Raw genomic sequence first — 18,562 nt, 5'->3', positions numbered from 1 at the left:
TTTCCTTTTTTTTTTTTTAACTGGACAGGACTATTGCAGTATCCCTCTTTTTTCTTTACACAAATGGTAGCATACCATATGTACCATTCAGCACCTCACTGGTTACACCAACAATGAAATCATCTTGGAGATCTTCCTGTACCTACATATAAGGAGCTTTCTTACTCTTTACTGTTCTTACTGTCTGTATAGTATTTCACTGCGTGGATATAACCTGGTTTACTTACATCGTTGATGAATATTTAGATTATTTTCATCTTTTGCTATTGCAAAACTCTGCTATAGCGCATAAGCTTGTATACATACCATGTCATATCTGCATGTCTAAACTTGTAAGTTAAATTCTTAGAAGTGGAATTCTGGGTCATAAGGTATGTGCCTCAATTTGCCAAATTGCCAAATTGCCAAATTGCCTACCAGTGTTCACTCACTAGCATAGAGTGTTCGATACAGATAGGTGAAAATTGGTATCTTGTGGTTCAAATTTGCTCATTTCTTTTAAAAAGTGAGGGTGAACTTCTAAAAGATCTTTGTATTCCATCTATGTGTCAATAGTTTATTTATAGCATTTGCCCATTTTTCTATGGGTTGTTTATCTTTTCCTCATTGTAGCTCTCATGATGTATTTGGGGAATTAGTTCTTTGTCATTTTTTTCTCTGTTCTTCATTTATCTTTTGATTTTTTTATGCATAGTTTTCGTATTTTCATGTAATCAGATTTGTCAATCTTTTTTATCTTCTGTGTTTTATGTCACAATTAGAATACCTTCCTTACAATAACAATTTTTTTAAAACTCCCATATTTTATTTTTCTAATATTTTTATGATTTCAATATGTGCATTTAAATTTTGGGGCCATCTTGGGAGTGTGTGTATGTAAATTATGAAGAAGATAGAAATTTTTTTTTAAGATAGTACCATGTTAATTCTTCAAATGAAATATTTAAACTGATTTTTTCTTTTTCTCATTTTAAGGGAAGTATTGAGACTTTTTCTGGACTGGGGCTAATACTAGGTCCTCCTGTAGGTGGCTTTTTGTATCAATCCTTTGGCTATGAAGTGCCTTTTATTGTTCTGGGATGCATCGTTTTGCTGATGGTACCACTCAATATGTATATTTTACCCAATTACGGTAAGTCCACACTTATTACTCATTTTAAGAACCTTAAATATATTTTTATACCTTTGTAAGAGACCAGTTTTACCAGTTATTATTTTATATAATCAAAAATAGCTTTTAAAAATAACTGATTCTTTTTTCAGTAATGTAGGCAATTAGTTTATATGAATTTCTATAAATTACAAATTCTTTCCAACCTTTAGAGCTAGCAAATATTTAATTTCTGATCATAAACCATTACCATACGCTATGTCTATGAGAGGTTTTCTTGGACTGAACTAAATATCAAAACCAGAAGTTTCTGTGGGCCACATATGGCCCAGTCTTCCTAGAAGGCTATAAGCTAGGAGAACAATGCCCATCCTTCTCTCCCAATGGTTCTTGCAGCTGTCCTCACAGCGTAGCTCAGATACAAGGACGTAGATTCAGGTGTTCTCATTGAGTAGTGCTTTTACAAAATTATAAACTGGGCCAGACACAGTGGCTCATGCCTGTAATCACAGAGCTTTGGGATGCTGAGGCTGGCGGATCACTTGAGGCCAGGAGTTCAAGACCAGCCTGCCAACATGGTGAAACCCTGTGTCTACTAAAAATATAAAAATTAGCTGGGCATGGTGGTGCACACCTGTAGTCCAAGCTACTCAGAAGGCTGAGGCATGAGAATTGCTTGAACCCAGGAGGTGGAGGTTGCAGTAAGCTGAGATCGTGCCATTGCACTCCAGCCTGGGTGACAGAGCGAGACTCTTCCACCCCCTCAAAAAATTATAAACTGGTATTAAAAAAAAAATCTCTAGGATTGATAATATTAAGGCTGTAAATGTAGATTTAAGTATTCCCAATTAGTAGTATTTTTAAAAATTGTTATTATTTCGCTAGGCGCAGTGGCTAATCTCTGTAATCCCAGCACTTTGGGAGGCCGAGGCGGGCAGATCACCTGAGGTCAGGAGTTTGAGACCGGCCTGACCAACATGGTGAAACCCCATCTCTACTAAAAATACAAAAATTAGCCAGGCATGGTGGTATGTACCTATACTCCCAGCTACTCAGGAGGCTGAGACAGGAGAATTGTTTGAACCTAGGAGGCGGAGGTTGCAGTGAGCCAAGATCATGCCACTGCACTCCAGCCTGGACAACAAAGTGAGACTCCATCTCAAAAAAAAAAAACATTGTTATTATTTTGGAAGAGTTTATAGATAGATGCTAGAAAATCAAATAAATTTTAAAAATTACTGATATTGGCAGAATTTTTTATTTTATAAGTTCTACCCATTTCTTTACCACCTTTTAGAGCCATAGACAATACGGCTTTAGCGTTAGGTGGCTAAGAGTCATTCATTATATCTGCTCACCAAGTCCCCTCTCCTGTACTGCTCTAAAAAAAAAATACTTCTAGGCCGGGCGCGGTGGCTCACGCCTGTAATCCCAGCACTTTGGGAGGCCGAGGCGGGCGGATCACGAGGTCAGGAGATCGAGACCATCCTGGCTAACACGGTGAAACCCCGTCTCTACTAAAAATACAAAAAATTAGCCGGGCGTGGTAGCGGGCGCCTGTAGTCCCAGCTACTCGGGAGGCTGAGGCAGGAGAATGGCGTGAACCCGGGAGGCGGAGCTTGCAGTGAGCCGAGATCGCGCCACTGCACTCCAGCCTGGGCGACAGAGCGAGACTCCGTCTCAAAAAAAAAAAAAAAAAAAAATACTTCTAAAATAGAGTCATGGACATGTCAATTATCTTATTAAAATCTTTAAATCCAGTAAGTTCAGGAGATCTATTGTACATCATAGTGACTATAGTTAATAACAACATATTGGACACTTGAAAATTGCCAATAGTAGATTTTAAGTGTTCTCACCATAAAAAAATAAGTATGTGAGGCAAAGCATGTGTTAATTAGCTTGATTTAGTTATTCTACAATGTATACATATATCAAAATATAATGTTTTATACCATAGATATAGACAATTTTTACTTGTTATTTTTTAAAATAAAAAATTCATAAATCCATGAAATGTGAATGTTATCCTGAAAGCCACTGGGAGCTATTGTTAGAATTTTTTTTTTTTTTTTGAAACAGAGTCTCACTCTGTCACCCCGGCTGGAGTGCAGTGGTGTGATCTTGGCTCACTGTAACCTCCGCCTCCCAGGATCAAGAAATTCTCATGCTTCAGCCTCCCGAGTAGCTGGGAGTACAGGTGCATGCCACCACACCTGAGTACTTTTTCTATTTTTAGTAGAGACAGGGTTTCACCATGTTGGCCAGTCTGGTCTCAAACTCCTGACCTAAAGTGATCCTCCCACCTTGGTTTCCCAAAGTGCTGCGATTACAGGTGTGAGCCACTGCACCTGGCCTATTGTTAGATTTAAGTAGAGGAGTCATATGATCTGGAATATCTTTCTTCCACTCTACCTAACCCTTACTCATCCTGCAAAACTTGATTTTATTACCTTTTCTGGGAGGTTTTTCTTTTTCTTTTCTTTTCTTTTCTTTTTTTTTTTTTTTTAAAGACAGAGTCTTGCTCTGTCGCCCAGGCTGGAATACAGTGGCGTGATCTTGGCTCGTTGCAACCTCCGCCTCCCGGGTTCAAGCAATTCTCCTGCCTCAGCCTCCCGAGTAGGTGGGATTACAGGCCTGCGCCACCACACCTGGCTGATTTTTGTATTTTTAGTAGAGACAGCATTTCACCATGTTGGCCAGGCTGGTCTCGAACTCCTACCCTCGTGATCCACCCATTTCGGCCCCCCAGAGTTCTGGGATTACAGATGTGAGCCACCGTGCCCGGCCCTTTTCTGGGGAGTTTTTCTAAACCTTCTCGATCACTGAACTAGATTTTGTGTAAGTAGTGCCATAGTGGTCAGTATTTTTCCTGTCCCCTCACACCTGAGGACAACCCCACCCCCCCATCTCTAACAGTAACTTTCTGTGCAGGCTTTGTCAGCCAGGGAGTCATGTCCCTTCAAGCAAATACCCCAAGTTTTCATTACTTGGTCTTCAACAGCTTAATTATACTAATTATATTTCATTTTCATGGATGTTTTAATATATTCTCATTATGACAACTTTTCTTACCCTGGATTTTAGGAAAAGGGACTATTGTGCAATAATGATTTATTTCTTACCGTAAATACATAATACTTCTTACTTTCACAATAAATGTAACCAATTAAAATTAGAATCTTTTATAATTTATATTTTAAAAGTAACTAACATCCTTAGTATATACAATTCAAAAATCATACCAACTTGTCTCCCTGCTGGCAATACCTCATTGAGCCACACAGTGGTGTTTCTCCTCTTTCTAAGTCCAACTACATCCTGCAGTTTCTGTAGTTGAGCATCAAGGATGTGCTCAGATTTATTTCACCATTGAATACTTGGCTTATAATTAAGAAACTAACACCTACCAGGGGTGGTGGCTCATGCCTGTAATCTCAGCACTTTGGGAGGCCAAGGCAGGTGGATCACGAGGTCAGGAGTTCAAGACCAGCCTGACCAACATGGTGAAACCCCGTCTCTACTAAAAATACAAAAATTAGCTGGGTGTGGTTGCGTGTGCCTGTAATCCCAGCTACTCGGGAGTCTGAGGCAGGAGAATCGCTTGAGCCCAGGAGGTGGAGGTTGCAGTGAGCTGAGATCGCACCACTGCACTCCAGCCTGGGTGACAGAGTGAGATACTGTCTCAAAAAAAAAAAAAAAAAAAAAAAAAAAAAAAAAAAAAAAAAAAAAAAAAAACTAACACCACGGTTTAACTTTTATCTCTTATATCCTGAAAAAATCTAAGGATAACACTTAAAATAGCTGAACCACACTGCGTGATGTTTATATTTGGTCATGATTCAACAAGTATTTACAGAATAATGAACTGTGCAGGATGTTGTAGGAGAAATGGGGATGAATGAGGGCCATCATGGCCATCAAATAGCTTCCACATCCATAAGTGGGAGGCTGAGGTGGGAGGATCGCTTTAGGCCAAAAATTTGAGACCAGCCTGGGCAACATAGGGAGACCCCATCTCTAAAAAAATTTTTAAATTAGCTAGGTGAGGTAGTGCACACCTGTAGTCCCAGCTACTTGGGAAGCTGAGGCAGGAGTATCACTTGAGCACGCAGGAGTTGGAGGCTGCAGTGAACTGTAATAACACAACTGCACTCCAGCCTGGGTAACAGAGCAAGACACTCCATCTCTTAAAAAAAAAGAAAAAAAAGCTTTCATGTCTGATATGATTTTGCTGTATCCCCACCCAAATCTCACCTTGAATTGTAATAGTCCCCACGTGTCAAGGGTGGGGCCAAGTGGAGGTAATTAATTCATGGGAGTGATTTCCCCCATACTGTTCTCATGGGAGTGAATAAGTCTCACAAGATCTGATGTTTTTATAAATGGGAGTTCCCTTGCACAGGCTCTCTTGCCTGCAGCCATGTAAAATGTCCCTTTACTCTTCCTTCGTCTTCCACCATGATTGTGAGGCTTCCCCAGCCATGTGGAACTTTGAGTTTATTAAACCTCTTTCCTTTATAAATTACCCAGTCTCAGGTATGTCTTTATTAGCAGCATGAGAACAGACTAATACATGTCCAAACTTGATATTATCTCTGGCCAGGATGAGTATAATTTTTACAACCTGTAACCTAAGACCCCTTCTTCTCCTCACACTCTGATTCCAGTTGATTCTTTTTAAACTTGGGAAATTGTTTTTGATAAATTGAATGTGGCCTCTAGGTTGAATAATTTATATGCAAGTGTAGATGGTATACAATTTTAGGCAAACTCAGAGATTGAGTCATTTTGATTACCAGATAAAGATGGTGTTACCAGTTTTCCAAATAGTTAAAATTAAGAGATTTTAATTGCTTTCATTTTTTTTTTCTTTTTTCATTTTTTCCCCAAAGAGTCTGATCCAGGTGAACACTCATTCTGGAAACTGATCGCTTTACCCAAAGTTGGCCTTATAGCCTTCGTCATCAACTCACTCAGCTCGTGTTTTGGCTTCCTCGATCCTACTCTGTCTCTCTTTGTTTTGGAGAAGGTAAGTTACCTGATTGCTGAAGAGTGCTGCATTGTAGCAGGTGGATGTAACTGCTTGTTCTTGGGCCCTGCTCTGTGGAAAGACCCTTGCGTGGCTGGGAGAAGAAGGTAGAATGGACACTACACACCGAGGTAGCGTGTCCCTCTCTACCGTCCCTGTGAACTAGGAACCTGATTCAGTAAAAATGAAGGAAGTCTTTCACTAAGTGGCCTTAACATTGGTTTCCTTCTTTCCAAGAACTTGCTCATGTCATTGTAGGTCTAGCTTGGGCATCATCCATGCTGCTTAACAAGGACACTTTTCCTCTATTTGTTTGAATTGCAATGAGACATTAGGGGTACACAGTAGCTCATTTGATGTGAGATGTGCTTCTTCTATAACAGATTCCCCCTGGGTCCACTTACTTTTTAAGCTGCTTCATATAATCAAATGACTATGGACTGTATTATTCTGGGATTTGAGAAAGGAACCAAGTATCCTTAGCATTAAAAAATAAAATGTTGAATTCTAAAAGTTTGATGTCATTGAAATTTGTTCTTAGATATTTTTGAAAAGATATTATTACTGACACAGTGAAGTCCATTACCAGGTGTGGTAGTTAACTATACTGGAGAATTAATATGTGTTGATAAAAGGCAAAAATGACTAACTTCGACCCATAATGACTTTGAGGCACTAGATTTAAAATAGCACAGAAACTTAAGTTTGAATATATTTTCTAATATCAACAAAGTTGCTAATATGGTCATTTCAAATGCTTTCTGAACATTTACCTATTATAGAATGTAAAGATTAAAATTATTTTTTCTTATAATTTTACACTACCCCTTGAAATCACTGAAGACAGTTTGGGGTACTTCACAGGTAAACTTGGGGACTGTTATTTTAGTGCCTGGTCCAAGATTTAGAGAGTATTATAATATTGCCTTTAGCCAGTGAGTATCCATAAGGTACCCAATGTCAGGCTTCTGAGCCCAAGCTAAGCCATCATAACCCCTGTGACCTGCACGTATACATCCAGATGACCTGGAGCAACTGAAGAACCACAAAAGATGACATTCCACCATTGCGATTTGTTCCTGCCCCACCCCAACTGATCAATCGACCTTGTGACATTCCTCCCCTGGACAATGAGTCTTATGATATTCCCCACCCTGCACCTTGTGTCCCTCGCCCCTGCCCGCAAGAGATAACCACCTTTAACTGTAATTTTCCATTACCTACCCAAAGCCTGTAAAACTGCCCCAAGCCTATCTCACTTTGCTGACTCCTTTTTCGGACTCAGTCTGCCTGCACCCAGGTAATTAAAAAGCTTTATTGCTCACACAAAGCCTGTTTGGTGGTCTCTTTACACGGACGCGTGTGACACTCATAAGAAAAATGTTTTATGATTATACTGACACAGTCCATTTAGATCATCAACAACCTGTATTTTTGAGCTGTTTTTCTGTGCTTTTAAGAAGCTGTGTCTAAACAACAACAACAAAAATCTGTAATCTCTGGGAAATCCAAGTTGTTTGTGTTTATCTTTTTTGTTTTGTTTTGTTTTTTTTGAGATGGAGCCTTGCTCTGTTGCCCAGGCTGAAGTGCAATGGCAGGATCTCGGCTCACTGCAACCTCCTCCTCCCAGGTTCAAGCAATTCTCCTGCCTCAGCCTCCCGAGTAGCTGGTACTACAGGTGTGTGCCACCAGGCCAGGCTAATTTTTTTGTAGTTTTAGTAGAAATGAGGTTTCACCGTGTTAGCCAGGATGGTCTCGATCTCCTGACCTCATGATCTGCCCACCTCGGCCTCCCAAAGTGCTGGGATTACAGGCGTGAGCCACCGCACCTGGCCCGTTTGTGTATATCTTATAATAAATCTTTTTTGTTGTTTCTCAAGAAAATTTAATTTATTTTTAAGAGATGAGGAAGACAGGAGGTTTCCTCAGAGATAAATATAATCGACCCATTTGTGGCATGGGAGGTAGTATAGGCCCTACTTGTTCCTGGCTGATGATGGACTATATCAGAACTTTTTTTTGCTTTTGAGACAGAGTCTCACTGTGTCACCCAGGCTGGAATATAGTGGCATGATCTTGGCTCACCGTAGCCTCTGCCTCATGAGTTCAAGCAATTCTCCTGCCTCCACCTCGATTCTCCTGCCTCCACCTCCTGAGTAGCTGGGATTACAGCCATGCGCCACCACACCAGGCTGATTTTTGTATTTTTTAGTAGAGATGGGGTTTCATCATGTTGGCCAGGCTTGTCTCAAACTCCTGACCTGAAGTGATCCACCCGCCTCAACCTCCCTAAATGCTGGGATTTCAGGCATGAGCCACCACACCCGGTTTTACATCAGACCTTGACTCTCTCAGGGCTATTGGTGGTGCCTCACCACTGCTGCTCCCTTTTCAGGTGGAAGTGCTGCGGCCCATCCCATTACCCAACTCCAACCTAAGAAATCTTTAGAAATTTATTTTCCTCTTTTTCTGAATCAGAAACCCTATGGTTGGAATCCAAGAATCTCTTTTAGCAAGTTCTCCAGGTAAATTTTATGCACATTGAAGTTTGCAAAACATTAATTTACATATAAAAATGCTCTGAGTTATGGAAGCAAAATATGTTTAACGCCAAAGGCTACAAAGCAAAAAATCTACTCTTCTGACTTCTGGTTAGGTTGTCCTCCCATAGAGAGAAAAAGTAACGCATTTTCAAAGGTAAGATGAAAATTAGGAAAATGCAGAATATTATTAGTAGACTCATGGTAATAACAAGAGCTAAAGAAATGGTAGAGGGAAAAGAGGGATGTTTACTTAAAAATGACTTAATTATGTAACTTTAATATAGGATTTCTTTTACAGTTCAATTTACCAGCTGGATATGTGGGACTAGTATTCCTGGGTATGGCACTGTCCTATGCCATCTCTTCACCACTATTTGGTCTCCTAAGTGATAAAAGGCCAGTATGTACACTTAATTTATATTTGAGTCACTTTTGTATGTTTAGAGCAGTGGTTTTCCAACTGTTCCTTTGGAACTCTAGGATTCCACTGGTTAGACTTGATATATTCAATTGGACTGATGGAGAGGTTTCAGTGTCTTCTATCACCCTAAGGTTCAGCTATCACACTAAGCCAGTTCACTTTAAATTGCTTCACCTGGGAAAAGAGGAAGAGTCTTATGCTTAAAAAAAAATAAATTGGATTAGACTTTCCTTTTCTAATTTCTTCCCCCAACTTTGTCGTCCAGACTGGAGTGCAGTGGTGAGATCATAGCTCACTGCAGCCTTGAACTCTTGGGCTCAAGTGATCCTCCTGCATCAGCCTCCTAGGTAGCTGGGATTATAGGCATGTGCCACCACATCCAGCTCCTAGATTAAACTCTCTTATGAAAAAAGCTCACTTGATGTGAAAAAATGGATTGATCTTAATAAATAGGGCAAAGTCCTAGAGGCTACTGTGGACTTGATCAAATTGAGAGATTCTTCTTTAGGAGGAGGTAATTTAGATTTTCTGTGTGAGTGAAAGAATTGACCACATAAATATGCACTGGTTATCCCATAGCCTTTCTGATAAAAAGAAAAGCAAACCAAAACAAAACAAAAAAAACCCTTCTGTTCTCTTTCAACCAGGTTTAAACCATTCAGTCCAGATGATCAGAGTACAGAATTAGTACTGTTAGTAAAATCTTAAACTTCTGTGGTTTTAGGGCTTATATTTTACATTTCCCTTGATTTCATTTGCATATTTATTTATCAAGAACAGAATTACTTGTGGATTACTTAGTAACCCAGATGTCAAAAAGCAAGTATCTTAAACAGTGTTTGGAGCTTGGTTTTCAGACATAATCTTACATAACTGAGCAGATATGGTACCCCTGTAATTTTTGTCCTGATTCAAATAGTTTATAAGGGATAATTTTACTGGATACAATCTTAGTCCATTCAGGATACTATAACAAAATATCGTAAACTGAGAGGCTTTATAAACAATAGAAATTTATTTCTCACAATTGTGGAGACCGACATGTCCAAGATTAAGGCACTGGCAGATTTGATGTCTGATGAGGGCCTGTTGCCTGGCGCACAGATTGTCATCTTTCACTTTAACCTCACCATGATGGAATGGGCAAGGGAGCTCTTTGGGGCCTCTTGTATAAGGATACTAATTCTATTCATGGAGGCTGCACCTTCATTACCTAATCACCTCCCAAAGGCTCACCTCCAGATACCATCACATTGGGTGTTAAGATTTAACATATGAATTTTGGGGGGACATAAGCATTCAGTCTCCAGCAGGTAATTTTTTAATAATGTGATTTTTCTAGGTATTGTAACTATTAATACTTGGTGGGTTTTTTTTGTGGTCGCTGCTTTTTTTTGAGACAGAGTCTTGCTCTGTTGCCCAGGATGGAGTACGGTGGTGTGATCTTGGCTCACTGCAACCTCCGCCTCCCAGGTTCAAGCAATTCTCCTGCCTCAGCTTCCTGAGTAGCTGGGATTACAGATGTCCACCACCCTGCCCAGCTAATTTTTGTATTTTTTTAATAGAGACAGGGTTTCACCATGTTGGCTAGTCTGGTCTCAAACTTGTGAGCTCAAGGGATCTTCCCGCCTCGGCCTCTCAAAGTTTTGGGATTATAGGTGTGAGCCACTGTGCCTGGCCGGTTACTGCTTTTTATAATGAGTTTCTTCGTTGTTGTATTTGTAATAGTTCATCATGTGCAAAATCTGATCTGCAATACACTCCCCTGCTAAGAAATCTTTGTCCTTTGTTCACTTTCTGTCTTGTTATATATCGTCATTGCTTGCGAGTTTATCATCTCCTTACTTTCTTTTAAATGTAAAGTTTTGTTTTCTTCATTGTATTTGGGTTTTTGAATATCATGATTTGTGTTTTTTACTAATGTTTTACGTTGTTTGATTATGGAGGGTCTTTGCCTCTAAGAATCATTTTGACTCTCTTTCTCCTTTACCAGCCTCTAAGGAAATGGCTTCTGGTGTTTGGCAACTTAATCACAGCCGGGTGCTACATGCTCTTAGGGCCTGTCCCAATCTTGCATATTAAAAGGTAATTTTTTTCTTCTTCTGTATGTTTGGCCAAATAACATTAGGAATTATTTCGAAAAATTTTGTTTTAACATTGGTATAGTTTAGTATTTTGAACATTAATATTTAAATAATTAACTTTAGGACTCTATTGAATTGTTAGGCTGACAATATTTTACCCTACTAGAAGCTAGCAGTGGGACAACAGAAAAAAATGCATAAAATCTGTCTCAAATGACAAAAATGCATATTCTCCTTCTGTATTTCAATTGTACATACTTGTTTATACTTTTGTTATATTTTTAAAATAGATTTTGTTGCTACTTACCTTTAGTTGATAGTTCTTAGAATATATTTTTGTTTTTTTTCTTTTCTTTTTCCTTGAGGCAGGGACCAAATCTATTTTTCTTTCTGTATTATCCTTAGCATGTAGTAGCTGCTTATTAGACCTTGCTTAGTGTAATTTAGTTGCTAAAATAAACTGAACTTCTTAGACCTTTTCAGGTACTTCTGGGATAAAACATAGTAACATGGAAAGGAAGGGGTTTCAGAGTCCTTCAGACTTGAGTTTACATTTTGGCTTTGCCATGTACTAATAAGCAAACCACTTAACTTCCAAGAGCCTCGGTTTTCTCATCTACAAAAAGGAGCGGATAATAGTACTTACATTACAAGGATTAAATCTGGTAACATATATTAAGTAACTGGCATAGTCTCCTCACATGGAACAAATGTGTTTCCTGACTCTTCTTTTACCTCTTTCCTTCTATGCCATTTTTAAATTAATTGAAGTTCAAAGCCGAGTGATTGAAAGAACAGTTTTAGTACTGACGTTTTCACCAATTTTGAAGGGATTTTGTCTGGTGAGAAGAAGCCAGGTTGGCTCCAGATATGTGATATGTGTAACCAAAGGACCAAAGAGATGGAGATATCAGGATGAATTCCCCCCCACCCCCCTGCCCCCAAAACTGTAAGGAGCTAAAGGACACTCTAACTGAATGAAATGGGTTAGATGGGAAGGGGAATGAGACTAGGCACATAATCGGTGAAATTACTTATCAGGGATCCTCACTTCCTTAGCATTAAGCTTTGTGTTTGTTAAAACGCTAATGTTTTTCTTTTTGTATTTGTTTTCTCCAAAACCCTTTTGCAGTCAGCTCTGGCTGCTGGTGCTGATATTAGTTGTAAGTGGCCTCTCTGCTGGAATGAGTATAATTCCAACTTTCCCGGAAATTCTCAGTTGTGCACAGTAAGTTACTTCCATTGCTTGAAGAGCTGTACTGTGAATAAGTAGTAAGTATCACAGGCTTTCTTGAATTTCTCAATTTTGCAGCATGTTGGATATTTTTGCCCCAATGTTAAATCTTCATGATTTTGTAGCATATGATATTATGATATAAATAGTAATAATACACTAATAGAAATGATAATAGTACATTAATAGCTAAAATGGGTTGTGGACAGATGTCTGGCTTGATTTATGCCTCAGTATGTAAGTAATTTTGAAAAGCTAAAGCAAAATAGATAGGTCTCAGCATTGTTCCTCTTTCATGGAGGAGGTCCATGAGAGAGCCTAGAGTGACCAGCATCTGTCACCTGGTCATCATTCTTTTGTTTAATAGGCATGATGATGAAGAACACTAAGTACTATGGCTGTGCTGGGTCAGTTCAATAGTTCTCATGGGAATAAGGAGCTATCTCTGTTTTTTAAAATTTGCCTTTGTTCTCTTTCCATCTTCATCTCATTTTAAGAATTTCTTAATTATATATTTTTATAAGTATTCAATGCAAATGAGCCATGCTTCTTAATATCATATATATATATGCAGAAAAATTATTTCTAGAAAACCATGGAGTAAATGTAACTATGAAAATTCTTTTAAATAAGGTTTGCTTTTTATCTTAGAAGCAGAGTATTCTTGCTGTTGGTTTTTTCCAGATTATCCTTGGTTTATCTTAATTGATCTATCATACAATTTTTTCTTTCACACAGGTTTTCCTTTTAATAATGGATACACTCATGTCTCTTTTTGCAGTGAAAATGGGTTTGAAGAGGGATTAAGTACATTGGGACTTGTATCAGGTCTTTTTAGTGCAATGTGGTCAATTGGGTGAGTAGTCATTTAATTTCTTTCTTTTTTTTTTTTTGAGATGGAGTTTCACTCTCATCACCCAGGCTGGAGTGCAATGGTGCGATCTTGGCTCACTGCAACCTCCGCCTCCCAGGTCCAAGAGATTCTTCTATCTCAGCCTCCTGAGTAGCTGAGATTACAGGTGCCCACCACCACATCTGGCTAATTTTTGTATTTTTAGTAGAGACAGGGTTTCACCGTGTTGGCCAGGCTGGTCTTGAACTCCTGACCTCAGGTGATCTGCCCGCCTTGGCCTCCCAAAGTGCTGGGATTACAGGCGTGAGCCACTGTGCCCAGCCTCATTTAATTTCATTCATACTTGCAAGATGGAAAATATTAATACTATCCCTGCTTGATGTTGATGAAGAAATTGAAACACTGAGGGATCAGATGAGTTTCTCAAAGACAAACAGTTCATCTAGGGGAAAGCCAGAGTTCTAATCCATACCCTTTCACTCAACAATCAATGCCTATACCAACAGTTTAATACTTAGTCAAAATGGTTTCATATACTTTATCTTATTTGAGTGGTATTTATAAGTTCCTTTAATAGAAACATGTCTCTGATTTTTACAATTTATTCATTTATTCATTCATTTGTTTATTTTTTACCTTCTACCAGAAGGGTAACTATGCTAACAATGTAATATATTGTTTTGAATTGAGTTATATTAGTTGCAAATACTGAGAATAGAATAATATAAAGAATTTTTTAAACCTGTTTCATCTTTTTTAGTTTTATATAAGCCATCAACTTTTCAGAAGCAGTAATAATTTCAAAATTGTTAAAAAATTTTGAATGTCATTATCAGGTAGAATTATTTTCTTTTACTGAATGCTGTGCCCAGGAATTAGCTTTTTCTTTCGTACTTATCTTCCAATTTAATGAAGACTTACAATTGAAGGATCATGTAGCTTTTCATGAAGTAATTATTTATTTTTTGCACTATTGAATACTTTTTCTTCTTTCTATTGTTAGTGCTTTTATGGGACCAACGCTGGGTGGATTTCTGTATGAGAAAATTGGTTTTGAGTGGGCAGCAGCTATACAAGGTCTATGGGCTCTGATAAGTGTGAGTAATCAGTCTTTTATTTGCATTTTCCTTATATTTGTGGAAAAACTTGACTTGGAAAATTTACATTAATCAGTACTTTTAATTGTGTTTAAGGGAATAGCCATGGGCTTGTTTTATCTACTGGAGTATTCAAGGAGAAAAAGGTATGGTCAATTTTGGGGCTTTTTTTCTCTCTTTAAAAGTTAGCCAGTGCAAGTGGAAAATAAATAACATTTTACATTTATTCTTCCAGTCAGTGGATTTCTAAGCACTCTGAGGCTCATTAGTTGGTAGATACTTTTTTAATTTTTATTTTTTGAGATGGTGTCTTGCTCTGTCACCCAGACTGGCATGCAGTGGCACAATCTCAGCTCACTGCAACTTCTGCCCCCCGGGTTCAAGCGGTTTTCCTGCCTCAGCCTCCCACGTAGCTGAGATTACAGGCATGGGTCACCATGCCCAGTTAATTTTTGTATTTTTAGTAGAGACAGGGTTTCACCATGTTGGCCAGGCTGGTCTCGAACTCCTGACCTCAAGTGATCCGCCTGCCTCTGCCTCCCAAAATGCTGGGATTACAGGCGTGAGCCACCATGCCCGGGCAGTAGAAACTTTTTTAAAAAGATAGTTGGATGGAGATACAGGTACTGGTTTTTTGTTTGTTTGTTTTTAAGATGAGAAATATTGAGATTCATCTCTTCTTTCCCTCAATGTAGGTCTAAATCTCAAAACATCCTCAGCACAGAGGAGGAACGAACTACTCTCTTGCCTAATGAAACCTAGTCCGATGGATCCTGGATTGATACAAGGTTGAGAAATGAATGCTCCTGGCCTTAAACATCACCGTAGGAAGGGTTTTTAAAATTTTACGCGCAAAACTCCGTGGACCCCGTGCCAGTGTCTTGGAAGTGTCAACGTGTTTTTGGATGATCCTGTATTGGGCTGTACTTACTGTGATACTGAAAAGCTGTCCTGCTGAAGCAGCTATATCTGAAATATTAAGTATGAAAGGAGTAATTAAAAACAAGCAAAACAAAACAAAACTTAGTTTTTAAATGACCGAACTTGTCCTTAAAGATGTTGTTATTAACTCGAGTTAGTTCTTATTTCCTCTGTTTATTTTTTATTCTAAGTACACTGATTCTGTGAATGTACCTTTTTTATTAACAGGGAAAGAAATGAATTAATTTGATATGCTCTAAATACATAAAGGTGCTTCAAAATATATAGAAACATTACTATGAAATCAGTTTTTAAAAGATATACTTTCTCTTTGTCCTGAGGTTTTTCGGTCTTGTTCAAAAGGAAGAATTCTTGCCTGCCATACAGAAACTCTCTAGCACTCCCTGGCCTTAAGCTTTTCTAAAAATTCTGTTTGTGTGAAAAGTACAAGAATAACAATACTTACAACTTCCATTTTTGTAACCTACGTTCACTTATGATCTGGATTTATAAACATTACTTGGTATAACGTTTTTCATTTCCTTTAATGTCTCTGTTTTTTGGCTCTACCATCTGTTTTGTTTTTGTTTTTATCTATATTCTTGGTAGATGTATTTCATCCCTAGAGCAGGTCAGCCTCCTTCCCCTAATGCGAATGCTTGTTTTGTTAGGGAAGGGCTTCCTCCAACTTCGTGTGAAATTGTGATGTTGAAGTGAATAAATGTCTATTGTGTAACTCTCATGCTTCTTGGTCTATTTTCATGGTGTAGTAGCCACATTTACAGTAATTTTTTTAAAGAAGAAATGGTTTTATCTGTTCATTCAAAAATATCTTTTGAATGTCTTCTCTGAGCTGACACTGTGCCAGATACTAGGGATTTGGCTGTGATCAAGATAAACACAATCTCTGCTTTTATGTAACTTATACTGGTGGAAGAGACAAACAATGAATAAATATCAGACTCTCCAATTATCTTACAGAAATGCTAAGAAGGAAAAAAAAACATGGTGATGTGATAGAGTAGTTGGCTGGGGTTGTTTAGATGTGGGTGCCTAATTTGAAAAAGTCCATGGAAGTGCGACCTTTGAGTTGAGATCTAAAGGAAGAGAATGTAACCACCATTCATTCTGACAGAGGACAGTCCGTAGTATGTGCACAAGGGCTTGATATGGTCAAAGATGAGGTTTGGTCTGCTGGCTGGAGTCTAGTAAACTGGAGGCGATGCCAGAATCTGATTCACATTTCAGAAAGTCCATTCTGTCTGCATGTGGACAGTGAGTGGGGATAGGGACGGTAATGGGAATGGAGGGGGAGCTTTGGAAGATTTGAGAGAGACAATAATGGTTTGGACCAGGGAGCTTGTGATGGAGAGAAAAGGCTCTATCTGGGAGTGGAACCAACAGAACTTGCTGATGTGGAGGGAGGAGAGGGGAATCTAGGAGGACTCCTAGGTTTTGGCTTGAGGGTGTGGGTGGATGGTGGTGACTCTTAGTGAATTGGGGAAGAATAGGAGCAAAACGGATCCTGAAGTGGCAAAAGTTCAAGCCACCATGGGATGTCATTGCACACCACCAAAACCAAAAATATGGAAAAGGAGGACAATACCCAGGGTAGGAGAGGATGGCTTTGGAAGACTGCCTGGCATTGAGTGTCAAGACTGGATGTACATCTGTCTTGTGATCTCTTCATTTCCCTGTCCCCTCAAACCTTTCACTCTTGAACCTCCAGAGGGTGATCCAATGTCTGAGGAGGACAAACGGCCTGCAATTCCCTTCCCGGAGCAGTGCCAGGACAGAGTGTGACCCTGGTCCCCTGCACCCATGTGGCATGCAGATCTGGGCCTTGATTGCCTTAAGTCATCCTGGCCCCCTCCAGGACTTTTTTGACCTTCATGTCCACCCACGCAAGGACAGCCGCCCTTCCTCAGCCCGGTGGTCTTGGATGCGGCTGAGTGCCTGCAGTCCCTGCCACCGTCACTTGGGGCCACTATTAAAGCATGAGTCTGCAGCTTGCACCTTCCTACCCACTCTCTGGGCCAGGCTGTTCTGTTACCAGCACAGTTGATTGTTGAGAATTCAAAGTCAACGCAAGGATTCGAGGCTCTCTGGGGACAGCACTTCCTTCATCCCCATTCCCAACACACGGCTCTCAATACTTCCCTTAGATAGCAGTGTATTTAAAGATGCTATGTGCAAAACCAAATTTACTCCTTTCTCATTTTGAAATTTTGCAAGTATTAAGATAAGTGGGCCGGGAGCAGTGGCTCACGCCTGTAACCCCAGCACTTTGGGAGGCTGAGGTGGATGGATCACGAGGCCAAGAGATCAAGACCATCTTGGTGAAACTCCATCTCTACTAAAAATACAAAAGTTAGCTGGGCATGGTGGTGTGCGCCTATAGTCCCAGCTACTTGGGAGGCTGAGGCAGGAGAATTGCTTGAACTCGGGAGGAGGAGGTTGCAGTGAGCCGAAATTGCACCACTGCACTCCAGCCTGGTGACAGAGCAAGACTCCGTCTCAAAAAAAAAAAAAAAAAAAAAAAAGATAAGTGACAGAAAAGTTTAAAAAATATGAGAAAAGACAGAGGAAAGAACACTTTGAACAAGAAAACCAAAAGGTTGGTCAAAACTATCAAAGGAAATCTCTGTGTATGTGTTTATATTTTTATATATTTATAGTCTTCTAAATGTAACAAGGCTGAGCAGCTTAAAAGAACCTTTTTAATAATGAGAATATTCTATATAACTGAATGTGGAATATGTTAATAATAAAAGGAATCTTTTATGTTAAGATCATATTGCAACCTATACATTATAATATGATACATAAATCAATCCAAAGGAAAACTAAAAAGGATAAATACAAATCACAGATCATTTTTAAAAATTAAACTTTAAAAATTTTGAGATAATTGTTAATTCACATGCAGTTGTAAGAAATAATAGAAAAAGATCATGAGTATTCTTTCCCTGGTTTTCACCAATGGTAACATCTTGCAGAACTATAGTACAATAGCACAACCAGGATACAGAACATTCCCATCGCCACATTCTTCGCGTTGCCTTTTTGTAGCTACACCCGCTTCCCTCCCATCTTCACTTCTGGCAGCCACTAATCTCTTCTCCATTTCTATCATCTGGTCATTTCAAGAAACGTATAAATGAAATTGTATTGTATGAAACTTTTTGGATTGGCTTTTTTCAGTCAGCGTAATGCCCTTGAGTTCTACTGGCATTGTTGCATGTATCAATAGTTCAGTTCTTTAA

The 18,562-nt window shown here is 39.1% G+C and overlaps 1 protein-coding gene across 5 annotated transcripts in view; it reads left to right on the top strand.

Annotated features, from left to right (window-relative positions):
* The window catches only part of SLC18B1 (solute carrier family 18 member B1), a 29,617-nt gene extending 13,579 nt beyond the window's left edge, over positions 1-16,038 (top strand). For 2 of the 5 annotated variants that reach the window (XM_001169507.7, XM_063813499.1), the window contains 9 exons: positions 976-1,132; positions 6,007-6,143; positions 8,985-9,086; positions 11,101-11,192; positions 12,324-12,419; positions 13,207-13,281; positions 14,282-14,375; positions 14,472-14,521; positions 15,071-16,038. In XM_001169507.7, the coding sequence (XP_001169507.1) occupies positions 976-1,132; positions 6,007-6,143; positions 8,985-9,086; positions 11,101-11,192; positions 12,324-12,419; positions 13,207-13,281; positions 14,282-14,375; positions 14,472-14,521; positions 15,071-15,137 (870 nt within the window). In that variant the 3' untranslated portion in view covers positions 15,138-16,038. Of the gene's footprint in view, positions 1-975; positions 1,133-6,006; positions 6,144-8,984; positions 9,087-11,100; positions 11,193-12,323; positions 12,420-13,163; positions 13,282-13,321; positions 13,445-14,281; positions 14,376-14,451; positions 14,522-15,070 lie in introns of all 5 variants that reach the window. The other 3 variants (XR_010158204.1, XR_010158203.1, XR_681018.3) reach the window with 3 other exon arrangements.
* Positions 16,039-18,562: the final 2,524 nt, after the last annotated feature.

Source organism: Pan troglodytes, chromosome 5 (genome assembly GCF_028858775.2).
Source record: "Pan troglodytes isolate AG18354 chromosome 5, NHGRI_mPanTro3-v2.0_pri, whole genome shotgun sequence".
NCBI lineage: Eukaryota > Metazoa > Chordata > Mammalia > Primates > Hominidae > Pan > Pan troglodytes.
The sequence above is the reverse complement of the archived record's forward strand: the minus strand, read 5'-3'. Positions and strand labels throughout refer to the sequence as shown.